General features: G+C 36.9%; 2 protein-coding genes across 5 annotated transcripts in view; one reads left to right on the plus strand and one right to left on the minus strand.

The window, feature by feature from the left end:
* The window catches only part of HnRNP-K (Heterogeneous nuclear ribonucleoprotein K), an 84,637-nt gene that overhangs the window by 13,046 nt on the left and 47,908 nt on the right, over positions 1-23,683 (minus strand). For all 3 annotated transcript variants that reach the window (XM_074097427.1, XM_074097429.1, XM_074097428.1), the window contains 5 exons: positions 13,548-13,648; positions 10,065-10,121; positions 9,120-9,163; positions 8,555-8,630; positions 1,988-2,116 (listed from right to left, as the gene is read on the minus strand). In XM_074097427.1, the coding sequence (XP_073953528.1) occupies positions 1,988-2,116; positions 8,555-8,630; positions 9,120-9,163; positions 10,065-10,121; positions 13,548-13,637 (396 nt within the window). In that variant the 5' untranslated portion in view covers positions 13,638-13,648. The remainder of the gene's footprint in view (positions 1-1,987; positions 2,117-8,554; positions 8,631-9,119; positions 9,164-10,064; positions 10,122-13,547; positions 13,649-23,683) is intronic.
* Positions 2,522-7,644, plus strand: LOC141434943 (uncharacterized). 2 transcript variants are annotated; one of them, XM_074097432.1, is made up of 3 exons: positions 2,522-2,801; positions 3,403-4,318; positions 6,130-7,644. In XM_074097432.1, the coding sequence occupies exons 1-2, from the start codon at positions 2,744-2,746 to the stop codon at positions 4,314-4,316; spliced, it is 972 nt and encodes a 323-aa protein (XP_073953533.1). In that variant the 5' UTR covers positions 2,522-2,743; the 3' UTR covers positions 4,317-4,318; positions 6,130-7,644. The 2 variants fall into 2 exon arrangements, with proteins under 2 accessions (XP_073953533.1, XP_073953531.1); XM_074097430.1 differs by having other exon boundaries at positions 3,403-7,644.

Here is a 23,683-nt window from a genome sequence, read left to right on the forward strand (position 1 = left end):
GTAGAGGGCGACGTTGCCAAGAGCACAGCCTAAGGTATCGCCAATATTTGGAAGAATTATATTTTTGTTTTACAAATATAAAAATTTACTTGCAAATGTGATGAAAAACATTGTATGTCGCACGGGCGGTACTTGTATTACGAACATCGACTCATTAAAGCCCTCAGTCTTCGACTTCGGGCTTCTAATAGAATCTCGTTCGTAATTCCTTATTTACCGCCCTTAAGACACAATGTACTATTATTACATCAGGCGTTACTTTGCAAAGGTCCCCATTACTCTGCTCATCCCCGATTTAATGATAGCTATGTATGCAACAAATCACCCAAACCTCTATCACCACCACCGCCACCCAGACGCCCTCATCATCATATAGCAGTCCACTGCTGGACATAACGATGCTGGAAAGAGCGCCATTGCGCCCTGTCTTCGGCTAGACGCATCCAGCTCCTACCAGCAGCCTTTCGCAGATCGTCACTCCACCTGGCCGGGAGGCGTCCTACACTACGTTTGCCAAGACGCGGTCTCAACTCAAGAACTAGTTTACTCCAGCGGTTGTCGGTTCTTCGACAGATATTAGCCCACTGCCACTTCAACTAAAGTACAATTCAATAGAATCTGTCAATTTTCTACATATTTAAGACACCCTATCGTGGGCACAACTTGATTATATATGTCCCTGTTGTTGCAATTATCATCTAAAAGGAATCAAAAAAGAATAATAGTCACATCACAAAGCCTTAGGCAGCCCGGTGTTTATATTAGTAGGCTGGAAGTGCCTACAGGATTGTCAGATTCTATTGAATTGGAGTTTAGCTAATTCTCTGAGCTATGTCGATGACCTTAGTTCTTTGTCTGTGTGTTCTGTGTCTCAGACACTAACTTTTTATTATGATTATATTTTTATTGCCTCTTGTTCTGAGAGGAGGCCTGTGCCCAGCAGTGGGACGTATATATGCTGAGATGATGATGATGATATTTTTATTAATTACTAGTGTTTATCCGCGGCTACGCACACGTAAATCATTAGGTCCAGCAGCTGTATTGAAATTCCGGGATTTTTAAACATTCCCGAGGGAATTCCCGAAAATTAATTTTTATCGTTGTTTTCATTGACGCTACATTAAAAACAATCATGGTCAAATTTCATGATTCTAAGCCCAGCGGTTGTTCCGAGATTTTATCCCTATCCCGTGGGAATATCGGAATAAAAAGTAGGCTATGTTTTATTGCACATGTCCAGCTATCTACATACCAAATTTCATGACTCTTCCGGGATTTTTAAAAACTCCCGTGGGATTTCCCGAAAATTACATCGTTGTTTTCATTGACGCTACATTAAAAACAATCATGGTCAAATTTCATGATTCTAAGCCCAGCGGTTGTTGTTCCGAGATTTTATCCATATCCCGTGGGAATATCGGAATAAAAAGAGGCTACGTTTTATTGCAGATGTCCAGCTATCTACATACCAAATTTCATGACTCTATGCCCAGCGGTTACTAGTTCGAGATTTTATCCTTATCCCGTGGGAATATCGAGATAAAAAGTAGCCTATGTGTTATTCCAGACGTTCAGCTACCTACATACCACATTTCATGACTCTAAACCCAGCGGTTGTTATTTAGAGATTTTACTCCTAACCCGTGGGATATCGGGATAAAAGTATTCTATGTTTTAATCCAGGTTATAAACTAACTTACTGCCAAATTTCATCCAAATCCGTCCAGCCGTTTCAGCGTGAAGAAGTAACAAACATACTCACCCACTCACAAACTTTCACATTTAAAATATTAGTAGGATTAGTAGGATAGTAGTATGAGTGGCAGAGGAACCGAACTTTGATTTTCGATTTTCGCAGTAGCCCTGCTTCTCGCGCTTCGTAAATTATGAAGGGGGTAGCTAGCGCGGCACCGGATAGGATAACTGAACACTTTTTATCGTGTGAAGGGCACTGAAACTGAAAGTCAAGTAAGTAAAAGCTTACCTCACGTAATTCCTTTATCTTGGCGCCCGCTTTGCCAATGACGCATCCCGCTCGGCTTTGATGGATCAGTAGACGGACATCCAAATCTTCGTTACTGCTCACTGGTGCTCCTCTTGCCGGTCCTCCGGCCTAACAGAAAATCACAAATATAGGTGAGTATGTTCAAGAATTCACCGCATATTTACAAAAATTGTTACAGCTGGTTATACACTTTTTCAATTACCATCAGTACTATGTACACCTCGTACGTAGCATAAGTATTGAAAGTGGGTGCGCATTTTTTCACGTAACTTTTTAAGTCCTATTCTATTATCGGAAGTCCGAAAAAAATATTCATACCATTTTACATCCTAACGATCACTTCATAATTTTTTTTAATACTACCGATTTAAACTAATAATCATCAGAAATCATAATATCACTAATCATACACCTTGTTTATACTAATATCGATTTTCATGTATTTTCTTATACTAACGATCGAAACTCCTAATAATTCTATTTCATAACGTCAATATTAAACTTTATTATTATATTCGTTGACGCCTCCTCTGTGTTTACTACTGTAGTCATGTTTATGACGAGCCAAACCACACGAAATTTAAAGCACGAAGTGTAGAAAAAAAAAACATTTTTACTGGTATCCCGATTCACCTCTGGCAACACTGGGAGCTGATACGACATTATGTTTTTTCGTGTCAAACCGAACCGGCGAAAAATCTGTTTTGTTATTAAAAAAGTGTTGTTGTGATCAAGATGAGCAAACGAAGAGCATTAAAAGAATTATTAAACCTGCTGGGAGATTCAAATGAAGGTATTTTTTCTTGAGATTCGTTAAAATCTAAGATATAGGTGATAGATAGTATCCGGTATCAACACGGTTTTTTCCAACTGCGTAGATATTAATATCACGCTCTATTGTTTACGTTTAATAATAAAAAAGTACGAAAGTACGAATATTACGTATAAATGCAAAATTTGCGTTATCAACAGTGTTTACAATGTTTCCACACATCATCTACGCATCGAGTTATTGCGTAGAGGTACATACCTATTCTAGCTTATATAAATAATCTTGAGGTACCACGGTGCGGGTGCACGAGATTTTCAAAAACTCGAGGTATCACTGTGCGGATACACGAGGTTTTTTACATATTGTTAAAATGTTAACCTTAAAGTTAAATAGATCTTATACTCGCGGTACCACTGGGCGGGTGCACGAGATATTCTTAAACTCGAGGTATCACGGGGCGGGTACACGAGTTATAAATCCCCGAAAAAAGGGAATATAGTATCTAATGCAAAATATACTTGTCAGTTTTTTATTTCTTGCGGTACCACTGGCGGGTGCACAAGATAATATTATGACTTAAGTACATACAAAAAGTCCATTGTATGGCTTTTTATTTTTTCAGTTCCTAAAAAGAGAAGAATAATTTATTCAAGTGACTCTGATGATGATGAATCAGGTGAACATGAACAGTGTCATTCTAAGAATAAACGGAGACGAATTAGACTGCCCAGTTCTGAAAGCTTGGAAGAAACGACTGGAAAAAGTGATGAAAATATTTTAGAGCTCATTGGGGAACCCAGTAAAAATGAGAACAGCATGGAAATTAACCAAAAGCTAGCGGAATTGTGGTTAAAATTAATGACAAAAGGCTTGGATAAAGACATTAAGGAAAAAATTATAGAAAAAATTCCAGCCATTAGTAACTGCAATTTTAAAGCCCCTAAGCTAAATCAGGAGGTACTGGTTACTTTAAGTAACCACGCGAAAACCAGGGATGAAAAAATCCAACAAAAACAGGACCAAATAGGTTACATAATGGCCAGCTTAAATAAATTATTAAAAAATTTAATCACAAAAAATGACAAGGACAACATTGAACACCTGAGTGATTGTATGAGATTGGTTTGTGATTTACAATTTCTTGAATCTCAAACAAGAAGAGCAGTCATATTACCAGGCTTAAATAAAAGTCTAAAGGATATGATAGAAAAGACTGAAATTACAGATATGCTATTTGGCACTGAATTAAATAGCATTATTAAAAGATCAAAAGATTTAGAAAGATCAACTAAAGATCTTAAAAAGACCACTTTAAACTATTGGGGCCCGTCCACATCAACCCATTACAATCAACCTCGGGGCGGGCAACGAGGCAACTACCTGAACAGGGTCAGAGCAGTACAGAGGAAGTATTATCGTCCCGTAGCATCAGCCCCGCTATCTCAAGCTCCAGCAACATCTCAGCAGTGGGGTCATTACCGAGCAGCACGAGGCCGGCGCCCAGCCCAGCAATCAGCGGCGAGGAGGAGAGATTAGAGGTATTCTTAGCCGGTCGCTTGACTTTTTTTTATAAAAAATGGGCTGAGATTTCTAAAAACAAAACTGTTTTGGAATGGATATACTCGGGGTATGAAATTCCTTTAGTAGGTAAAGTTACCCAAAAACATTATCCTACTAATAATAACTTTAGTTCCTCAGAGAAAGTTATAATTGAAAACTGTATTAAAGAACTCAAAAACATTGGTGCAATCAAAGTTTGTAATCCTGTCAAAGGTCAATACCTATCAAGCATTTTCCTGGTACCAAAACCAGATGGATCATCCAGATTTATTCTCAACTTAAAGACATTTAATAAACATGTTAAAACTCACCATTTCAAAATGGAAGATATAAGAACCGCAATAAAACTAATAAACAAAGAATCGTACCTTGGGTCTATGGATCTTAAGGATGCTTATTTTTGCTTAAAAATACATTCAAACAGCCGTAAATACCTCAGGTTTATGTTCAATGGAAAAATATATGAGTTTCAAGTATTGCCTTTTGGCCTTTCATCTGCACCTTATGTTTTCACAAAGCTGATAAAACCTGTTATCTCCTATCTTAGAGAACGGGGCTTTAGTTCTGTCAATTATTTAGATGATTTCTTGTTCATTGGCAATTCAGAAATTGAATGCCAAAGAAATATTCTGACTAGCCGAAATCTTCTAGAATCACTCGGCTTTATCATAAATACAAAAAAGAGTAATATGCAACCATCAAAACAGTGCAAATTTCTGGGTTTTGTGTTAGATTGTGAGAATTATAGGTTGTCAATACCTGATGAGAAACGCTCTCATATTTTTAACAAACTGCAAACTATTAGTAAATTAAAATCCACTACTATAAGAATGTTAGCATCAATAATAGGTACTTTGATATCAATTTGCCCAGCAGTACCTTATGGGTTAATGTATACCAAAAGAATGGAACGTTATAAATATTTAGCACTTAAAAGAAATAGACAAGATTTTGAGTCAAAAATATTGATACATGATGAGATAAAACAGGACTTGAAATGGTGGAAAGAACATGTTCTTAATGCTAGCAATCCAATTAGAGAAGGAATATATAAATTGGAAATATATTCTGATTCATCGCTTACTGGTTGGGGCATTGTATGTGGATCTAAAAAGCTTCATGGTTTTTGGAATAGGGATGATCAGAAATGTCACATTAACTACTTAGAATTAAAAGCAATATATTATGGATTGCAATGCTTTGCTAAAAATTTAAATAACTGTGAAATTTTATTGCGATGTGATAATACGACCGCTATAGCATACGTGAATCGATACGGCGGCATACAGTATCCACATTTAAACAACCTGGCACGTGAAATTTGGCAATTTTGCGAATCAAGACGCTTATTTATATACGCATCATATATAGCATCTAAGGATAATCAAGTTGCTGATAAAGAATCTAGAATAGTAAATATAGAAACGGAATGGCAATTAAGCACCAATGCTTTTAATAAAATTAAGTCAACCTTTGGATGTCCAAAAGTAGATTTATTTGCAAGTAAACAAAATGCTAAATGTGAACAATTTATCTCCTGGCATATGGAACCAGGTTGTTTAGCTGTGGACGCTTTTACTGTTTCTTGGTCTGATTTACAGTTTTATGCATTCCCACCATTTTCACTTATTCTCAAATGCCTAAAAAAGATAAAGACCGACAAAGCGGAGGGAATAATGGTTGTTCCATTCTGGCCTGCTCAACCCTGGTTTCCCACATTTAGAACTCTTATGAAATCAGACTTAATAAAATTTCACCCATGTAGAACACTTTTGTCTTCTCCTTTCAGGCACTGCCATCCGTTGCATCAAAACCTTACACTGATTGCTGCAGTACTATCAGGGAAGTTTACTTAAGAAAAGGATTAAGTAACGATAGTATTGATATAATGTTAAACTCCTTATCAAAAAGTACCTTAAAACAATATGATTCATGCCTAAAACAGTGGTGGATTTTCTGTACTAATGAAAAAATAGATCCTTTTTTAATGTCAATTCCTCAAATCTTAGCCTTTTTAACAAAGAAATTTAATGAGGGTTCTGCTTATGGTACCCTTAATTCTATCAGATCCGCTTTGTCACTGCTTATGGATTTTGATTTAGGCTCACATAGAAATATTAAACGTTTCTTCACTGGTATTTACAAAATGAGACCTAATAAACCTAAATATGATGAAACCTGGAATCCAACCTTAGTTTTAAATCATGTTTCTAAGTTATATCCAAATGTTAATTTGACCTTGGATATCTTATCCAAAAAATTGGTTATACTTTTAACTTTAGTTACAGCTCATAGATTACAAACTATGTCATTGATAAAACTAAGTTGCATAAATGTTAATGAAGAAAATATAAAGATTAAGATTCCTGACACAATAAAAACATCGGGAAAAAATAAATTCCAACCTATGTTGATAATCCCATTTTTTAAAGATAATCTTAGTATATGCCCAGCAACAACCTTGAAAGATTATATCAATGTCACAAGAACCTTAAGAAAATCTGATCAATTGTTTATTATCAGCAAAAAGCCTCATACTCCTGCTTCTACTCAAACTTTAGCAAGGTGGGTCAAGGCTATATTATTTGAGGCAGGCATAGATACGTCTATTTTTAGCGCACATAGCACAAGACATGCATCTACCTCACATGCTTGTAGAAATGGGGTAAATATTGACCATATAAGGAAAATGGCAGGATGGACCGAGTCATCCAGGTGTTTTGCAAATTTTTATAACCGACCACTAAGAGATGAAAATAATTTTTCTATGAGTATTCTTAATAGCTTAGATTAGAATATGCTTAAGAATAATATTGCATCTAATTGTTTTATTTTGTTAATGCTTAAATTAGAAATAATAAATAATTAAAATCTAGCATTTATTTCTTTAAACATCTACAGTAGTAAACACAGAGGAGGCGTCAACGAATATAATTAGTTGATCAAAGGAACTTACCTGTAAGTGAACTTCGATCATAATTATATGAAGTTGACGCCTCCTCTGTATACATATAACCCAACCCTTTATGAGGAAAATTTTTTCTTCATCCCACCCTTAATGCTAGGTATTGTTAATTATTTATTTCTTATCCATACTTTAAACTAAAATGTCGTATCAGCTCCCAGTGTTGCCAGAGGTGAATCGGGATACCAGTAAAAATGTTTTTTTTTCTACACTTCGTGCTTTAAATTTCGTGTGGTTTGGCTCGTCATAAACATGACTACAGTAGTAAACACAGAGGAGGCGTCAACTTCATATAATTATGATCGAAGTTCACTTACAGGTAAGTTCCTTTGATCAACTAATTATTGACGCGCAGGGACTTGGAAAATTTTCGATGGTGCAAAATGATGTATATTATATAAGGAAAGACTCCGTTATGTACGACGGCAAGCGAAGCGAGGAGTGTTAGGTAGAAATGTGATAGCAGCCCTCGTAGCAATGTTTTGTGTCCCGAATAATTTCGAAAACAAATGAATAGATTTCTTTTTCCCTGAATGGCAACACTGGCATAGATAATAAATCGCTCGTTTTTGGCTCGAAATTCGAACTTATGATTTTATTTTGCTTCAATATACAAAATGCAATATATCATATTTCATATTTATCATATTTCAATATACAATATATCATATTTTCTCAAGTTTTTCGCGATTCCCAAGGTCAAAGAATTGAATTGCTTTAACATTCCAGAGAAATAATGCGTTGTTTGGGAGAAACGTGTCAAAATGGTGTTGTAGAGCGCCATCAGGATGGCTCTGTCTCTTTTTTTCCCGTTCTGGCGGTTCACTTTTATAAGATAATTAACGATATAATTAAATCTTATTTTGAATAGGTAGTTATAGTATGAAAAACAATATTATGAATTCAAATGTTTTCTTATTAATGTCATTATGAAAAAGAAAATTATGATATTCGTCTGTTAAGAAAGATTTTTTTCTGAAAAACAACATTATGAGTAAAAAAATATGCACACTGTCTGTTATGAGTTCCGATGTTAGTAATAAAAATTTATGAACAAAAAAAATATGAGGAAAAAAAATATGAATCAGTAGTAAAATAAAAAATAGGAATAAGAATTTTGTGAGTGTCAATATGGACCCCATTGAAAATATAAGCAATTACATCAACTTTTTATAAATTTATTGTTATTTGCCATTATAAATTCAATGTTATTAACTATTGGTTAAAACTAACTAATAACGTTACTTACATCAGCCAAATTTGGTAGAATATCCCTCACGATATCCAACACGGTGTCCACATCCGGAGCTGTTATCGAGAGCACCCTGAAAAATTTACATCGTTAACGTTTTGTAGCAGAGATGTGTTTCTGAACATCACAACACAATATTTAGTAACGCAAAAATCAACGGTCAGGGGAGGTCTGTTTGCCGGGTGGGATCAGCACGGGAAGCATGATGGCGATGAAATTGTGATAGCGATATAACTCGCGGGAACAGTTAGATCAGTCGGAGCGGTCCAGTGCGGAGAGAAGTATCGAGTGATGGGACCTAAGGAGCGCTTGGTTAGCAACTAGTGTCGCGCGAGATCTTCGCGAGCTCGAAAGAGTCGGGAGCCATTCAATGTGAGTGCATCGTCCTGCGGAGTGTCATGATAGGGGACGGGTGGTCGAGACGGGATGAAGCACCTAGCGCCGGGTGATGGCGGTCCAAACACGATCCGACACCTGACTGTTGACGAGTAGAGCTCAAGTGGCACCACTCAACTTGGGCATTACAATTTTGTTGAGAGTAGATGTTGACGTTATAGTTTACCGTTCGGGGCCGGGGCAATCTGGGACTGTTATAGAGGCTTTGTACTGCGTGGCGGGGCGGCGGGTGCGGGGGCAGCGACGTCCGGCGGGGCGGGGCGGGACCGGCAACCAAGACTCGCTGTAGCGGCGCACCACGCTCCTCCGCCGCGGCGTGGCGACCGCCCGCGACCAACTCGGACTACTCAAGCGGACTCTCGGAAGATGGTCGCGGGCGCGGGTAATAAATCGAGCCGCGAGGAGGAGGGCAGTGCGTCGCGTTACTCGCCACGGGGGCGTGTCGGGGGCGCTAACACCTGCAACTGCCTGCCGGGGGATTATTCTGTCTACAGCCTACGCATGGGCCGCTGGCACAACACCCGATGGCCACAATAACCATCGACATGTGCTCTTCTGTTGCTTCATTTGGCATCTGTTTATAGATAGAACACTATACGAGACAGGTGATGTTGGCATTTAAGACGACTAGTGACGGAAGTCGAAATGCGAACATCACCGTGACGGCTAGGGAATGACGAGGGGTCTGGTGGGCTGTTTTCTTTTGGTGCTAACCCACTGGACAGTTTGTGAAACGAAAGTCATGAAAGTAGTGAGAATCTAAATGTTGTCGGACCTGTGGCGAAAAATTGTTAGTTGAAAATTTTTATTACAAAGATAAGCACAATCAAAATAACTCTGAATTACTTATATTACTATCTCAGATACGGATGTAGAAACAAAATAATGAAACGTTCATACCCGATTTTCTACTACCTGTGCGTAAAATAAATAATCGGTATAAAATATTTAACAAAACAACACGAAAAATTAATGAAGTATTATGTAGATAGGTATACTTTGCGTGTCTAATATCGATACATACTTTACATAATGGCTAACTACAAATTAGGCTTTGGTGACATCGTACTTTGGTTTGAACAAGATACATCCATTACGTTATTATACTGACCTGATTTCTTAGTTTCGATATATTGGTGCCTCCTTTACCAATGATGGAGCCAGCCACCTGTAAAAAGATATCAGCCTCTAGAGAAACGAATTGACCACGGGTAAACCTTTACTTGCCCAAATTTCATGTGCTATAATATTTAACCGCCATAATATTGTTTCTTATAAATTCATTTGCACTACTCATTGTTTACCATATTAATCAAATGACAGAATAGTTGTTTCCCTTAATAATTTAATTTTTCATAATCATTGTAAGCCATTAGTATCACATGCCATAAGTCATTTGCCATCCATGTAAATGGTGAGTACCGACACTATATACCTCCGATCAACGATTAGTACCTACTAGATTACAGGTCCCATACAAAATCAAAGCAAAAAAGTGGCCCCGTGTTGCTTATACTTATAGCTATATCTGTTTTACCTCCTAAATTAACTTAAAATATACCTTAAGTCTAAGAAACAAAGATCCAAATAATAACAATTGTATATAATACTTACGACGTTTCGTCACCAGACGAGCAAAAGCGTTCGATAAACAAAAGAACTTTCTTCGTTTCAAAAAGATGTCATTCTATTTTGGGAACAGGGGGTAATAATGGAGTCGCAATTACATAAGACAGATTTTTTTTATTTGACAGAGATATAACACAAACATATTTACAATATTGACATGAAATGAAATATACTTATAGATAATTAACTAAATAAAGTTAAGTAATTAGGTAATGCATAATTGACAACATCTTAAATCTTTAACACTATGTATGTATGTATAACTTTTTATTTTACATAAAATATATGAAATCCCCCCCCCTCTTGTTCTGAGAGGAGGCCTGTGCCCAGCAGTGGGACGCATATAGGCTGGGATGGATGGATGGATGGATATGAAATAACTTTTAACAAGAGAAAAAGATGTACCGTCAGCCAAATATGTGGTCTACCACCCTAAAGTTGATAATCGTTCGTTTGCATGTCATAAAACAATAATGCCAATAGACGTGTCTGTCAACTTGAAAGTTCGACTTTAGCGACATATTCATTTGATAGGATCTTGTTCAAAAATTGATAGACTACTTATTTGGCTGAAGGTACAAAGGCGAACTTATCCCTTAGAGATTTTCCAGTTAACCTTTGAACGATTGAAAGGACATCAGAAACAAGAGTGGATACTACAATGAAAAGATAAAAGGACCGACATTTTAATTGAGCGAAACAATACATGAAATATAAATAAATGAATACCAACACATACATAATTGGATTAATCCATTATACTCCCTGTGAAAAGAGGTAGACGCCAATATTTATGTACTTTAGCTAGGATTGTTAATTGGTTAAAACTTACTCATTCTAAAAAGGTATAACTGAAACTATACGACACAGCAAAAGCAAATTCTATGGACTAATAATTTGAAAAATGAAGTCCTATGACAGATGTCAGGTCAGACCAACGCTGTCACTTGTCAATGAGGGTTATCGTTTTTTGTCTCACTAGATGGCGCACTGTTGCGTGAGGTTTTAAAGTATGGCTTTCAAAGTCTGTTATTACGGGCGTGAAAACAAAGTTTAGATTTAAATCATATTTAATACACCTTAAAACCGTACTATAAAAATATCGAGCAAGCCACAGTGTTGCATAGTCCCCGTTTTGTTCGGAAAAAAGGGAGGACAATGGTTTCCGAAAGACAAAACTGTCTCAAAACACAGACATTCATTGCCCCGGAACGCATATTTGCCATAATTAATTTCAGATATTGCAAAATATTCACAAAATTATTCTAATTATAAATAAACCCGCATAGCTCACCCAAAAACTATGAGATTTGACATTTCGCAGACCTCACGCTACACTAGCGCCTCTAGTGGCGAATGCATACGCGATAGCCTTCATTGCAAAACAATGCGAGAACGACTTTTTTAAAACAATGAGACAATAGAATTTGCTTCATTCTGCCGTACAGTGAGAAATTTGAGTTTTCGAAAAAATTAATGATTGGTGTGAAGTTCCCAATGCGCATATTAATTACCGTGAAATAAATTTAGCTCGTTATATAGCAGTCTTTCAGAGCAGTAACTATACCTGCAAATTGGGAATCACCGTTTTTGTAATCTACGCCTTTGGCTATTTCCAGTTATGTCAAATTTGTCAAAATGAATCTAACATATATAGTCGAATTTTTCCAAGGCCTATAAAGGTCTTTTTCTTTCGCGACAGCGACATCCATTCCGCACAGCATAAAGGATCACTAGAAAATCTCCAAAAAAATATACAAGTATATATATTATTTTAAAATGAGAACTACTCCATGAATTTGTTCCAGAACCACCGAATATTGGCGAAATGGTTGGCCAAATGTTGGCCAAACAATAAAATATTGATTTTTAAATGTAAACTACTAATTTTTACGTACTTTAAGTGAAATACTGACTTGTACTTACCTAAAGAAGGATATTCCTTCCAAAACCTTAGTGTTACGATGGCTGCTTTCGCAATTTTTAAACGGACATTAGGCATTTTATCACGTCCTCACGATGGTTGTGGTTGGCGCGTATTGTCAGAAATAAGAGCACAAATTGATTTTGAGCTTTCAGGTTGAATCTAGTACTAATCGTTGATCGGAGCTATATACTGATAAATCCCATACGTCAAATAAGCCTTTGAATTAGGTAAATTTTACCCACATAGGTTAGGTTAGAATTGCGACATTTTATTTGTGCGAGCGAGCGAAGCGAGCAAACAAGACGGTTCGGAGCAGAAGCGACTCGGATAGGTTTAGGTTAGGTTAGCCTTCGATGTTAGGTATTTTTTTATAGCAGCCCGGATAGTAAAGATAATAGAAAAAAGCAATATAAATCAATCATATCAAAATAAACACTATTTAGTATGGCATTTGAATATTCTATTAAATAATAAAAAAAAAACTTTATTTCAGACCAAACAAAAGTCCATATTTTTTGTTAGTAGGATTGGTCCAAACAAGTGTTAATCGATTTATTATTATTATTATTATTATTGTTTCATACAAGTGTACATTTAGGAATCTAAATTAAATTAAATAATATTATTGCATTTAATAATATGGAAAACAATACGTACTTATTGAATTCTTATCATTATGGCATCTAGTTTTCGCAAAAATAAGAATATATCAAATAAATTTTCTAGTAAACGAAACATTCGGGCAAATGAAGTTTCGGGTATATGAACTTCGGGAAAGTGAAATTATAGCATATAACTTTCGGGAAAACAATAAATAACCTTGACCACGAATATAGTATATGCGATAAATAAAAAATGCTTTTTAGTTCATCAACACACACCGAGGGTTCTTTAAAATCATGTGCCAAATACAGATAGACCAACCAAAATGAAGTTATCCTACTAAATGTAACTTTAGTATTCGACTGTCACATAATTGAATTAAATTAAGAGAAATCTCGATGCAATATTCTAGTGTCATTGTGTTGTCTGACTCACCTTGCTGGGTATGAGGAAAGTGACTTCGTCGTCCGTCTGGCGTTGACGCTTATGGGCTGGGCCCTCTTCGCTGTACGCGTCTCGTTTCATCGCAATCGAATCTGCATTAAAAATATATAACTAGTGATATAAATTAATTTTACAATGCACGTGCTCGGAAAGTGCCTCTTGACGTGGGTCAACATATCCATAGAAAATTAGTGATTCCTGCACGCATCCACAAGTGTGCAGTAAAGTTGTATGGATTTTACTTACCGCACTTGTGCGGTAAAGTAACTTTTAAAATTGCCAAATGATGTCCAAACTATTGTTAAAAAAATAAGTCTAAAGAGTCGTTATAGTTAGGCTTTGAACAAATAAGAAAACGTTTGATGCAACCAACTGAATATTTACTGATAAGATAATACAGATTAAACGCGACAGAAAAGAGAACGTTTTTTTTTTTTTTTCATGTAAACTCGTATTTTAATTCCGTCTAAAGTTATGAAAAAAAAAGGGAATAAATTCTTGAGTCCAATTCGGACCGTGCGACGTCAAGCGCGCGCACTCGAAAGTTAACCAATGAGCTTCCAGTGCGCGCGCACGGCGTAGCACGAACCAATCATGGTTACCCGTTCGCGCCTGTCATGAAACCCCGCCAAAGTAATGTTCATGAGTTCAGTCCGGTGAATTAATTTTTGATGAGTAAATTAAAATGAAGAGTTTAAATGATGAATTTATATCTGACTTTACGCCGCCTTACGTCCTCCACGAAGCACATTGTCAGTGACAAACTCAATGCTGAACAAAATACGTGAACTATATATACATACCTAAGTTAATAAACATCGTAAATTGATAGAATAATCTACTTCTACACGCATGGATATTATAACATCTACCGTCTTATTCTTATTTATTTGCTTTTATCTACTAGAATTAGTGGACCAGTTTTGATTTATTTACAGTTCCAAAACCAAAAAATCTCAGATTTACGGTAACTTTTTGTTAAGAGCTGGTAGATTAGATACATAATACATATACTTGATGTTAATCAACTATTACAGGGATTTATTCATGGGTTGCACTGATATTTAGCATTATAGGAGCGTGCACTCCTCCATAAGGACTGGCCAATATAAGTGTGGAAAATGTCAAGCAACAAGGGCTAATAATTAATCATAAAAAATCACGATACTAAAACAAAGTCTCCTTTACCTATCATTAGTAGCTGTAGCTGTTCTAATCTTCTGAGTCAATGATGGTTGGTGAAAGTTGGTTTAATAAAGTGTATACGTTAACGATTTTGGTTTGGCGTGCATGTCGTTATGTATATCTACTGCCTGCTACTGTAGTAAAAGGAGTATGGCAAATAAATGATGTAGTCACTGCCTCGATTTTTTTCCTCGCTTAATGTATTGTAAAACGTTGTATGATATACGTGTCGAAAGTAGGAAATTCCCAATTCGTGCCGGCTCAAAACACTCGCTTCGCTCGTGTTTCAAGTTCTCCGCCACTCGTTGGGAATTGCCTACTTTCCGCACTTGTATCATAAATAACTATTTCATCTCTCCTGTTCGGAAAGTTTAATTTTCATCGGTAGATAGCCGGGTGGAAAATTGCGTTTTCATCTCTAGAGTGGAAAGTATTTTTTTTTTTAATTTTTCGGTTAGCTTTCGAGTCGAAGATAATGAGGGCTATCGTTTTTTGTCTCACTAGATGGCGCACTGTTTCGTGAGGTTTTTAAGTATGGCTTTCAAAGTCTATTATTACGGGCGTGAAAACAAAGTTTAGATTAAAATCATATTTAATACACCTTAAAACCGTACCATAAAAATATCGAGCATGCCAGAGTGTTGCATAGTCCCCGCTTTGTTCGGAAAAAAGGGAGGACAAAGGTTTCCGAAAGACAACACTGTCTCAAAACACAGACATTCAAAGCCCCGGAACGCATATTTGCCATAATTAATTTCAGATATTGCAAAATATTCACAAAATTATTCAAATTATAAATAAACCCGCGTAGCTCACCCAAAAACTATAAGTGAAATGGATATAATTCCTCCTAAAAGGGTAAAATGGGGGGTAAAGTTTCTCATTTCTGGCCTTAGAGATATGAAAATAGGTATATAAGTTCTCGATTACAATGAAAACTTATCTGTGGAGGTGAAATGGATATAATTACTTACCCCTAAAGGGGTAAAATGGGGGGTAAAGATTGTATGGAATTTTTCTCATTTCTGGACTCAGCATTATGAAGTAAATAAAGAAAGAAGTAGCTTTCGACTTATTTTATTAGGGGGGAGTTTCTATAAGACTTCCTTATTTCTAGACTAAAAATATGGCTGGTCACAATTTAAAATGATCCGTATAGTGTTGGCGACTTCAATAGGGGAGGGGGTTTTTCATACAAAATGTACACATAAAATGTGGAAATTAAATTGATATTTAAAATGATGTGTGAAATAAAATTGCATATAATTATGTAGTAGGTACCTAACTTAAAAATTACTCATCGGGTTGTGCATAATAATAATCAATAATATTTATATAAGCGTAATTTCTGTGTGATTATCCGTTCCTATTTATCTTTTACCTAATTTACAAAATATTACGTACAGTGCAATTTCGAACATATACTTCGGGTTCTAGAGTAAGATTCGGTTCTCGCCGGAAGCACATGAGATAGTTAATTTACTCTCGTGCTTTGCATACAACTTTTCATAAACTAGCTTCAAAACTGGTAAAAAATGTTGTTTATAGCGAAGTTCATTAGCGCTCGATTTTAAGGAAAATTTGCACTTTAGGTAATATTGAATATTTTGTAAACATTTCACTGAATCGAAAAATCCTTTTAGCAACCCCCTAATGGTTTTAAAAGACCTATCCAACGATACCCCACACTATAAGGTTGGATGAGAAAAAAAAAACACCCCCACTTTACAAATACGTCTATGGGAAATACTGTAAAAAAAAACTTTTTTGTTTTTTATTGTAAAATTTTGTCGGCATACTTTACATATATATTCGTGCAAAATTACAGCTTTCTAGCATTGATAGTCCCTAAGCAAAGCCGCGGACGGACAGACAGACATGGCGAAACTATAAGGGTTCCGTTTTTGCCATTTTGGCTACGGAACCCTAAAAACCGGGCAAGTGTTTATCGGGTCACACGCAGTGTAGGGTTCAGTACTAATGTGAGGCAAATATTCAGTATTTTTGATCGACTAAACCTATTATGCCTACTACAATATATCCCATTTCTTTAAGCCAACGGTTGGTGGATAAAATTGCGGTTGCAATTTGTTGATAGTTGTAGGAAACATTACCACTTTAAAGCCTAATATTAACGTATTTCTAATGTACTTACGCAAACATACCTGTTTAACGAAAATGTTTTTACGGTACCCCCCACTATGGGTTTAGATGAGCAAAAAAAAATTTCCCTACTTGTTGAGGGGGTCCTTTTATCACTTTTTAGGTGTAATTAATATGTACAATACTACTAAGCTCAGCCGCAGATGGACGGACGGACAGAGAACGGATATGACAAAACTGTCAGGGTTCCTTATGTCTTCTATACGGAACCCTAAAATGCAACTGTCAGGTGTTTCCCAACCTTTTTTAAAGCCGGACTCCTTAGTCTTTAGCGCCTGCTTACTATGATCTGTAGATCCCTAAAAAACTTTTTAGGATCACGGGCCCCTAGGGGTCTAGTACGACCACAGGCTAAGAAAAAATGCGTTAAGTGGTAGTTATCAACTTTTTTGATGTAATGAAAACGATTTCAACTGCGTAACGTATATGTTATTTATTGCAAACAATCGTAAAATATTGAGATGGTAATAGTACGGAGTGGAATTCGTCTACGTAAAATACTAAAATAGAACCATTAACAAGTGAAGGTAGCGTTGTTATTCAACATGGTACTTGCTGAGGTGCTCAAGATTGCGAGTCCCCATTCTGACTGTCGCAAGTTGTTCAGAGTATTCACGTAAGAGTGCCTTATTACAATAAGAGGCACTACCACAAACTACATACACAAGCATTCTACAAAAATATACAAAGAATATGCTTTGGCTCTTTCATTGTAAGCTATTCGTAAGAGGACTGCACTTAGCAGTTGTACTACGTTAGATAAAGAAAATGAGATCAGTTGTTGTCAAATTGAACAGAACATTTCGCAAAAAAATTAAATAAAATGCGGTGCTTTTTTGTCGTTATAATGAAGAAGATGGTAAAATTAATAGTGTGAATACAAATATGACTCGATTAACCGGATAACAGCTACAAGGACGAGCCAGGCCAGGATGCAAGCGCGCGGGGCGGCAGCTCGGCGCGGCGCCTGGCTTATATATCGATCCCGCTACTATAATTACCCATTGATTAGTAAACCCTACATAATAATAATAATAATAATACGTGTATAACGTTGTCAGCATCAAGCCTATTTAATTGGGATATATATTCCATGTTTTAAAACGAGCCTCACGTAGTTACGTACACACCGCAAGCAAATAGTAATCCCAGCTGCAGTAAAAATGTTCTAAAACATGTAACCAGTGACATATTCATTACATGAAAATGAGTATGAATTGCAAAGCAAGTGGTCAAAATGTAAATTTATTTTTCAATGTAGTCCACAAACATGGTCCATCTTGTATTGAAAGTATCCGACATAGAAATAGGATCGTCGACATAGCTCAGAGAATCTGCAAGTTGAAGTGGCAGTGTGCTGGTCATTCTATCTAAGAAGAACCAACAACCGCTGGAGTAAACGAGTTCTTGAGTGGAGACCACGTTTTGGTAAACGTAGTGTAGATTGCCCTCTAGCCAGGTTGAGTCACGATCTGCGAAAGGCTGCTGGTAGAAGCTGGACGCGTCCAGCCGAGGACAGGGCGCAATGGCGCTCATTGGGGGAGTCCAGCAGTGGACTGCTATAGGCTGATGATGCTGATGATATGATATTGATGTATAAGTCCGATGACAACGCAATATGACCTGGAGCTGATCTAGTGATGAAGCTAGAAGGTGGCCATAGGAACTCTGTAATAAAATAACACAACCGCATTGAGATATGAAATCTCCTTGTCCCACTCCTCTGCGCAGTTGGATGGGTTTGGACTGCGGACCCTGTACTTGGACACTAATTGTGGCGGTTTCGAACAGATATCTTAACACTTAGACTAAAAATCGGCACATCTCTCCTGCTTATTAATATAAAATAAAAAAATAAAAAATGTGTTTTTTTTCGACATTTTACTTTAAACGCGATTATCTCGGAAACTAGAACCGACAACAAGGTACCTTTTCCCAGATAACGCCACATATTTAGTCAAGTTTAGCTTCCAAAATTTTATCCATACCTACTAATAAGGAAAAAAGCTTGTAATAAAATAACTTATTTTGTTAAGAAATGAAAATATTTATATCACAATATTTTTTTTCTTAGGTTTACTACGGCGGAAAATGTACAACGATCAAGATGTGTTTATAGTTTCCGCAACGCTCGCATCGTACGCATACAGCAAACCGTGGTAGTGTGCGGGCGAAAGACGGCCGCGGGAAGGAGATCGTGCAAGTGACGAGTTGGGACAAAATGTTAAAACTGTCTCAAAACACAGACATTCATTGCCCCGGAACGCATATTTGCCATAATTAATTTCAGATATTGCAAAATATTCACAAAATTATTCTAATTATAAATAAACCCGCATAGCTCACCCAAAAACTATGAGATTTGACATTTCGGAGACCTCACGCTACACTAGCGCCTCTAGGGGCGAATTCATACGCGATAGCCCTCATTCGTAAACATTAATTCGCATAACTAAATACGCATAATGTAAGGAATATTTGCTCGTCAAGGATGTTATTCCATGCCTGTATACTAAAAAACAATGGCCTCAATTGTTCCCGCGGGAATTATGGATTTACGTATAGTTTTTCTTCTCAAGGGAGTTATGACTTTAGTTTTAAAAAGTAAGTAAGTATTTTTTTTTATTCGACTGGATGGCAAACGAGCAAGTGGGTCTCCTGATGGTAAGAGATCACCACCGGCCATAAACATCTGCAACACCACGTTACTCCCGACACCACCGACTAAAGAGGTTTCAAGTCAGCCACCGTTTTATTTACATCTATAAAACTTAACCCAATTTGACACCATAAAAAATTTCCACGCATCATGAAGCTTCGTTAAGTATTTTTATATTTTAAATTTTTATCAAATTGTTATGCAGTAATTTTAGTAAATATATTTTTTAGCATGTTGGAATAATTATCTTAGCATTATCTATGATAGACGACGCGAAAAAAGTGACAGGGGGGCTACTACGCAATTCGAAAATAGAAGTCCATATCGTTTTGCTGATACAAATATTATTTTATACGAGAGTGAGGGACGGTACGACACGAACTTCATTTTTCGAATTTTGTTGTAGCCCCCTTTACATTTTTTCCTTGCAATGTGATGAAAATCGTTGTATGTATCACGAACCGTAAGGGTATTATAAACTCGAGTCAATAAAAACCCTCCGGCGCCGTTCCTCTAATAGACTCGTTAGTAATCCCCTTCTTACACCTTAATGCACAATGTACTATTAATACGAGAAGTGAGAGATACGTATTTCGATTTTAGAATTTTGTTGTAGTCCCCTGTATTGGCGGGTAGCCATCATTTTATTCAGTGGTTTTTTTAGCGTCTTTCTATTGCCGAGCTGTGAAGTGTTTGGATTGGACAAACAATAATTTCATTTTTTGCATTTTTTTTTCCTCGTAATGTGACGAAAATCATTGTTACGGGCCGTAAGGGGATTACAAAGTCGAGTCATTAAAAGCCCTCCGCCTCCGGCGTCGAGCTTCTATTATTCTCGTTAGTAATCCCCTTCTTACGCCCCTTAATGCACAATGTACTATAAAAGCATGGCTTTAGAATTGCGTAAAGGAAATTTCAGGGCCAGCGTACGGGCGTCTGCGCTGGCAGCAGGCGGAGGCAGCAGGTGACGGGGTCACTGACATCTCCGCAGGTGCGACTCGCAATTCGCGACTCGCCGCCCCAAAGGGTTACCAACACCAATCTCAAAGCTGAAACTTTCTGTATTATTCTGTATTCCTTCAGTGACGTGGGTAATGTACCAGTAATTTGCAAACAAGTGACAACTTCTGAAAGTCGGAAACGAAGTCACCTACGTTTTAAAACTGATAATTTAAATTGACGATATGGTATGTATTCGATATAAACCTGGCATTTAAAGCAATCTTTATACGGAGAATCGTACGATCAATTGGTTTTAATCGTACGAGTTACAATGCAACCCTGTTCTGAATCAGGTAAAAGACGAATTAAACATTTAAAACGCGTTACAACAAGAGCGCATAGTTATGGCGGCTCGAAGATGCCGGCGCCGCGGCGGCAGGTGTTCGTACACAAAGACGAACCTCCAAAAAAAACGAATAAAAAAACTCAACCAGCCTTGATCAAAATGTCTCTCTACCAGCTGTCGCAAACATTTTTTGCTACGACTCGCTTCTTACCTCTGCTCTACAGTAGGCACGCTGTAGACTGACATTATTCGGCATCAAAGACAAAGAATTTTAGGATACTTACACATTAATTTTCAATCTCTTAAGCCGCGAATATTAGATTCAGACTTACGACTCTCGCCATATTCATTAATTTCTCACTAGCCTTGCACCGACCTACAAGTTACTAAGTAGGGATTCAAAGTCAAATTGTTGGAAATGGTTTTCTGCTCTTCTCGCTGTAAGTCCGATTTTGGGCAACTTAAATAAAAGTTATATATATATACGTCTGGTAAATGTGAACGTCTCTAATATCTCTCTCTTCTTCTATTAATGTTTGTATTGTATTTTTGTTGTGATGTAATGTGTTTTTATATGTCAAGTTGTGAGTTTAAGTCGGCACTGCAGACCCACTACTACCGTGGTTAATAAAAGAAAGCGGACGAGTTGGCACTGTGGTCGAAATAGGAATGCAGAAAAAATGGGATATTAACGATATTAGACAGTGGACGAGTTAGGAATTGTAGGCTGACGACATGACACTGTGGACAATTTAAGAAGGTGATGAAATGCGACTGTGGAGTGGACGAAGTCACCCTGAGCCAATTATAAGTATAGATATTAGACATAAAACAGTACCTTAGTACCTTAAAAAACTGGAGACTGGAGCTACAAGACCTGAAGCTGAAGGTATTCTCGAAATTCCGATGTTCAAGGAGCTTATTTATAGTCCCGTAGACATACCTAAAGTTAACGACTTTAATGGAGTGATCAACTCACTCATGTTTTCCTTGAGTGAGCTAAAACTGGACTGAAATAATTAGCAAAACCGAATTGGGCAAGATATAGGTTTCACTTACAGTTTGTATTGGCTCTATTCCTCAGTCCCAGGGACACATTTACGACACAATTACAGCACTTTCAGTTTTTTATAAATAAATTGAAAGAGCGCGCGCCGGCCGGCATACATTTTGAGCTGTCGAATTTGCGAGACTCACTGGTGGCGCCGCCGCGCGGGAGATAGCGGAAAGTTCATTCAGCCAGTATGTTTTTGAAATGTGCAGGATGTTTTAATGCACATATGACTGATTATATTTGCCCAATGTAACGTACACATGGGATCAATGAGGACTTTTAGACACTTTATTCCTAATGGTGTACTTAAGGTCTCCACCAAAATTCAGCTTTGTCGGAATTTATGGAAATTGAAATGTATATATTGCGCGGAGTAGAGGTTGCTCACATAATCTCTTATGTCAAGGTGTTTCTGCAGAAACAGCCTTGGCAGACTTATATATTCCTGAAATGAAGGTTCATACCTACCGACTGAAATTGGTTTCATGCTGGTATCAGATGGGTATATCTAGGGGTCCTCTGGTGGTCACCTTTGGGAGCGTCTGCTGAGCACTTCCGGCACAAAAAATACTGACATTTCGCTTTTTCTGTATCTACCAGTAAATTCTTAACTCATGCCATGACTATTATTTCAGTATCAGATGGGTTAAATGACGCCCCTTTTTTCGCACCGGAAGTGACTATTTTTTTGGTACTTTCGGCAAGTTCCGCCGCGGCAGACTATCCAATTCGGACTCAGCGTCAGTTTTATGGGAAATCATTGTGTGTTTCATCGGGGTATCAAGTAGATACGAAATTTTGCAGTCCGCTCTCCGTCTAATTTGACAGCTGACTCATTTATGGCTCGCAAAACACGACAACAATGTAACAAATAACGAAAACAAATAGGTCGTATCAATATATGTACTTCATTATACGATAGGACTTTATAGGACATAATTTTTGAATTTCATTCCCGGCGTGCTGAAACGACAATTGGACTAATCCGAAGTAATCTGCATCGTGTGAAATTAAATTGACCAATGAGAATGCGCCATTTGAGACTTTTACGAGGTGTTTTTTTTTTCTTAAACGCACAAATAATATGCACAAAATGCTTTAATTATTTATTTTTAATTATTATTGAAAAAACGCCATAGCATCGCAGCAGGTCGGACATGACGAGGATGACGATTTGATTTCTTTAATAATGGCTGTAAATACAAGAACTAACTACCTATCACTTTATATATTTGATATATTTCATTTTGATTTTTTGTACATGAATATCTACAGAAACCAAAATAAATGGTAAAAAAACTAAAATTATTCATTTTTGGCCAGTTTCCTGACTTTCTGCCTCATGGTACCTGTTATGTGTTCAAGCAGTCTAGGTATTTGGACAGTTTGGACACGTAACGTACTAAGGGAAGATCTATGGGAACACAACGTATTCGTTAGGCTGTTTAATTCAGACTGAGAAACCACCCACACATTGACAAGAATGTATGTTTATTATACAGTTACCCACATGACACTCCTCCACACTTAGTTACTCTATGTCTATACACTAAACAGTCGGTCTTAAATAAAGGTTTGAAATTCATTTAATCTAGAGCGCGGGACTTACTACGGTAGCCGAACTTTTATGCGTGGACAACGGTAGAAGAATTATTTTTAGGATAATAAAATAAGATTTTTATTAATTAATACTGTATAGGAAATAAAGATTATGAAGTAATAAAGTACCTAGTATTTTTTATTACACTAAAAATAGTATGTATGTATGTATGTAAACT

Source organism: Choristoneura fumiferana, chromosome 14, assembly GCF_025370935.1.
Source record: "Choristoneura fumiferana chromosome 14, NRCan_CFum_1, whole genome shotgun sequence".
Classification (NCBI taxonomy): domain Eukaryota; kingdom Metazoa; phylum Arthropoda; class Insecta; order Lepidoptera; family Tortricidae; genus Choristoneura; species Choristoneura fumiferana.

Bases quoted from the DNA above. Each gene is read 5' to 3' on its own strand.
- LOC141434943 (XM_074097430.1), top strand. From the start codon at position 2,744: ATGAGCAAACGAAGAGCATTAAAAGAATTATTAAACCTGCTGGGAGAT. The intron at 2,802-3,402 runs GTATTTTTTCTT...TTATTTTTTCAG, and splicing joins GCTGGGAGATTCAAATGAAG to TTCCTAAAAAGAGAAGAATA.